At 63.5% G+C, this 756-nt stretch overlaps 1 protein-coding gene across 1 annotated transcript in view; it reads left to right on the top strand.

Annotated features, from left to right (window-relative positions):
- The window catches only part of MNEG_4576 (Dynein heavy chain 3, axonemal), a gene marked incomplete at both ends in the record, with an annotated part of 2634 nt that extends 2219 nt beyond the window's left edge, over positions 1-415 (top strand). The window contains one exon of the mRNA XM_014046947.1: positions 399-415. Within this exon, the coding sequence (XP_013902401.1) occupies positions 399-415 (17 nt within the window). The remainder of the gene's footprint in view (positions 1-398) is intronic.
- Between the last annotated feature and the right edge of the window lie 341 nt (positions 416-756).

Raw genomic sequence — 756 nt, 5'->3', positions numbered from 1 at the left:
CCGCCCCTGCCGCGCCGCGCGAGCGCGGCGGGGCCCCCGCCGGAGGCTGGGGGCGGCGGCAAGACGGTGATGCTGCGGATGATGAATGCGAGCGTCGAGTACGGATACGAGTACCTTGGGAACAGGTGGGTGTGGTTTTGGCTCTCCTCACTATATTTGGATTCTGTCCTGATGCTGGGCAACTAGGCTCGTGTGCACCGCGCACGTCCAGAGCTGCACTATAAAAGCAACTTGGCACGCGAGGGCCTGGATGAGCCGCCTTGCTCATTCCGACGGTGTGAGGCGGTCATGGGCTGGCGCATCGCATGCCGCTCATCCAAAGCAGCAGCTCGCCGCCCCTCGCGCTGCCTCCAACCGCTCGCCCCCCCCCCACACACACACACACACTTTTTCTGCAGCATGCGGCTGGTGGTGACGCCGCTGACGGACCGCTGCTACCGGACGCTCATCGGCGCCATACACCTCAACATGGGCGGGGCGCCAGAGGGGTGCGTCGCCTCGACTCCGCCCGCCCATGACCCCTGCACCACCTCTCTTTGCAAGTTGCCCTCACTTTGGTCAAACGCAGTCAACTTCGTTCAATCGACCCCACTTCACAATTGGCAGGACAGCACTGTCTTGATAGCCGGTCAACAGGTTGCTCAGGACATGATACCAATATAGATATTAACCGGGGCGGACCCGCCTTCCCACCCAGGCCGGCCGGCACTGGAAAGACTGAGACCACCAAGGACCTGGCCAAGGCCCTCGCGCGCC

The sequence above is a fragment of the Monoraphidium neglectum genome (genome assembly GCF_000611645.1).
Source record: "Monoraphidium neglectum strain SAG 48.87 unplaced genomic scaffold scaffold00642, whole genome shotgun sequence".
In the NCBI taxonomy this organism is placed as follows: domain Eukaryota; kingdom Viridiplantae; phylum Chlorophyta; class Chlorophyceae; order Sphaeropleales; family Selenastraceae; genus Monoraphidium; species Monoraphidium neglectum.
This window is presented reverse-complemented; position numbering and strand designations above follow the sequence as displayed.